The sequence below is a fragment of the Blennius ocellaris genome, assembly GCF_963422515.1.
Source record: "Blennius ocellaris genome assembly, chromosome: 14".
Taxonomy (NCBI): domain Eukaryota; kingdom Metazoa; phylum Chordata; class Actinopteri; order Blenniiformes; family Blenniidae; genus Blennius; species Blennius ocellaris.
Window position 1 is genome coordinate 27,694,008 of NC_137663.1, and position 3,102 is coordinate 27,697,109.

General features: G+C 47.0%; 1 protein-coding gene across 1 annotated transcript in view; it reads right to left on the reverse strand.

Annotated features, from left to right (window-relative positions):
* hspa8 (heat shock protein 8) overlaps nucleotides 1–3,102 on the reverse strand; it is a 7,442-nt gene extending 4,340 nt beyond the window's left edge. The window contains 4 exon segments of the mRNA XM_080508708.1: nucleotides 104–256; nucleotides 339–544; nucleotides 867–1,076; nucleotides 2,981–3,102. Coding sequence (XP_080364834.1) covers nucleotides 104–256; nucleotides 339–544; nucleotides 867–1,071 — 564 coding nt within the window. The 5' untranslated portion in view covers nucleotides 1,072–1,076; nucleotides 2,981–3,102.

Below are 3,102 nucleotides of genomic sequence, written 5' to 3' on the forward strand. Positions count from 1 at the left end.
ATTTTAAAATGCATCTCGTTTTCCATTATGGCATCTTCACAACTTCTCCAATATTTTTGAATAAAACCCCCCAAAACTTTCCCAGGTTCTTTTCACGACTGACCTTCTTGTCCAGGCCGTAGGCGATGGCGGCCGCGGTGGGCTCGTTGATGATGCGCAGAACATTGAGACCAGAAATGGTGCCGGCGTCCTTCGTGGCCTGGCGCTGCGAGTCGTTGAAGTAGGCGGGTACTGTGATGACCGCGTTGTTGACGGTCTGGAAGAGAGACGCGACCCATTAACACACCGCCGCCCCAAACTCCGCTCGGTCTTTCAACGGCGGCGAGCGAGCAGCTCACCTTTCCGAGGTAGGCTTCGGCGATTTCCTTCATCTTGGTGAGCACCATGGAGGACACTTCTTCTGGGTAGAACGACTTGGCCTCACCCTTGTACTCCACTTGCACCTTGGGGCGGGTGTTATCGTTAATGACGTTAAACGGCCAGTGCTTCATGTCCGACTGCACGACGCCGTCGTCGAACCGGCGTCCGATCAGTCGCTTGGCGTCTGCATAAAACAAAAATTAAAAAAAGCTTATTTTTCTTAAACACTACAGTGGAAATGTTCCGTGGACATCGTCCAACGTCGTCACTCAGACATCCAAGGAAGGATTGAGCCATCTTTGGTCTTTCGACCTCTGGTGGAAACTACGAATGGCAGGAAAAGCGTCATCACAGTGAGTCGACAAGATCCCACCTCCGTATGAAGGCGGTGCAAACTTCATTCCAGCAGTACAACGTCCCCCCCCCCCACCCCCCCTCGTGTGAGTTACTCGCTCAACTCGCACTTGAAGCAGCGTCGGCATTTTAAACGCAGCAGCCCGTCTTACCGAAGACTGTGTTGGTGGGGTTCATGGCCACCTGGTTCTTGGCCGCGTCCCCGATCAGCCTCTCCGAATCCGTGAAGGCCACATAGCTGGGCGTGGTCCTGTTGCCCTGGTCGTTGGCGATGATTTCGACTTTGCCGTGCTGGAACACACCGACGCAGGAGTAGGTGGTCCCCAGGTCAATACCAACTGCTGGTCCCTTAGACATGTTTCCTGCAAACACCACGTACAAAATATCAAAAACAAAGGACAATTAAAAACCTGAAGCGCCTCAGACGGACGGTCGAAGATTATAAGTAGGCGCTTGGAAATCTTCGCGTAACGCCGTGTCATTTCCCCAACGTCACGATGACGTCGTCATTTTTTGAAAGCTGCGCTCGAGTCGGTCTAGGAAAATGCGGCTGCAGCGGATAGCTCTGCATCATCTTCATCACTTTCTGCCATTTTATGAAAATACGCCCCCTACTTCTAAAGTTTGGGATTTTCGAAAATATAGGTGAGTTTCACGTTCGAAATACTGAATCTGCTCATCAAAGTGCAACCTGGAGTTATGTTATGTGGTGAATAAACGTCATTCTCTGAAGTTTTCATCCCGGCAGGAAGTGAACATGATGTACAAACGTACAGCAAAACCTCCGCCAGCTCAACGCTTTCATGGAATTTCCGTTCAACATTTTGATAAATCAATATAATTTAGTAAACTATTATAGAATGAAAAGGTAGGAACCAAAATATTCCTATATATATATATATTCGTGCAGATATGTACAAAATATTAATTAAATTAATTAAAATTTAGTAAAATGAAGGGCTCAAAATGGAAATGACGTTTTGTTTTTTTTGGGGATCAATTTATCTTTATTATTTCCAGATTAGCAGCTGTGCAAAGACGACAATAAACTCAGATCACAGTTTTCTATTATTGTTCTAATGAATTTTCCTTTTGTTTTACTGAACACTAATTAGCCATAATTGCGTCCTTGAAAATACCATAACTCTGGTTTGGATTGTCCGATTTCAACAAATGAGGTGTCATTTTTTATCATGTCAGAATGTTTTATTCAGCCAAACCCATATCAATGCCTTTAAACCATTTTGAAAACATTTTTTAGACTCTGATCCTCAATGAACAAATTCTCACTTCCAGCAGAAACACCGTCACCTCTCCAGGCACAAAATGTCAATAATAAATAAAGTGGGTTAAAACCGTGCAGGAATATTGGATCTCAACATTAAACTTTAAAATAAAATATGATAATATAGATATAATGTATTCCAAACTGTGCCATCACATAATATAAAGATCTATCAAGTATCTTCCACACAATGACCGTTAGAAAATGGTCACGAGAGCACATGGACCACGTGACAACGAGGGGGGTGGGGGGCGCTGAGGAAAGCGGAAGTGCAGAGCTTCTGCGGCAAAACAAACGACCTCAACATTTAACGCGAAAACGACAAAAAGCGCCTCGAGCCGACAGACGCCACCGTACTGAGGACAATACACAAACATTTAAAGGTTCGACAGGCAAATAAAATCGGCTTTAATGGGAGAAATTCACCCTGAGGCTTTTGTTCTGGAAGAATCTAACCGGAAGCCGACAGCAACAGAATGTTCTGGAGGATGACGAGGAGGATGAGGATGATAATGATGAGGAGGATGATGAGGAGGATGATAATGAGGAGGAGGATGATTATGATGATGAGGAGGAGGAATGAGGAGAAATTCACCCCGAGGCTTTTGTTCTGGAAGAATCTAACCGGAAGCCGACAGCAACAGAATGTTCTGGAACATTGCCCCCCCCCCCCCTCCTCCTCCTCCTCCTCCTCTCATCCCCCTCCCCCCTCCACGCTGCGGAGAGCCTCACTAAAGGGACCGCGGCTCTTTAAGCTTCAGAAAACCAGTAAAACCTTCACAATAAGACGAATTAGGACGTTTTCTCCCGTCAAACCGGCTGTTTTTGGTGCCAAAATACGACTCGTGAGGCGGAACGCAGCGACATTAAATATCCTTGTTCCGAACCAGAACTGTCGAGAAAACATTTAATCCGCGTCGCTCGAGGCCGCAGCAGCGGCAGGAGGAGCAGGAGGAGGAGCAGGAGGAGGACGGGTCTTACCGGCTGGTTGGACCGAGGTTAACGGAGGAGGGTGAGGTGGGCTGCGGACCGGCGGAGAGACAGCGAGCCTCCCGGAATGAGAAGGGAAAGGAAGGACGCCGCGGTCACGGACGCTTATATAT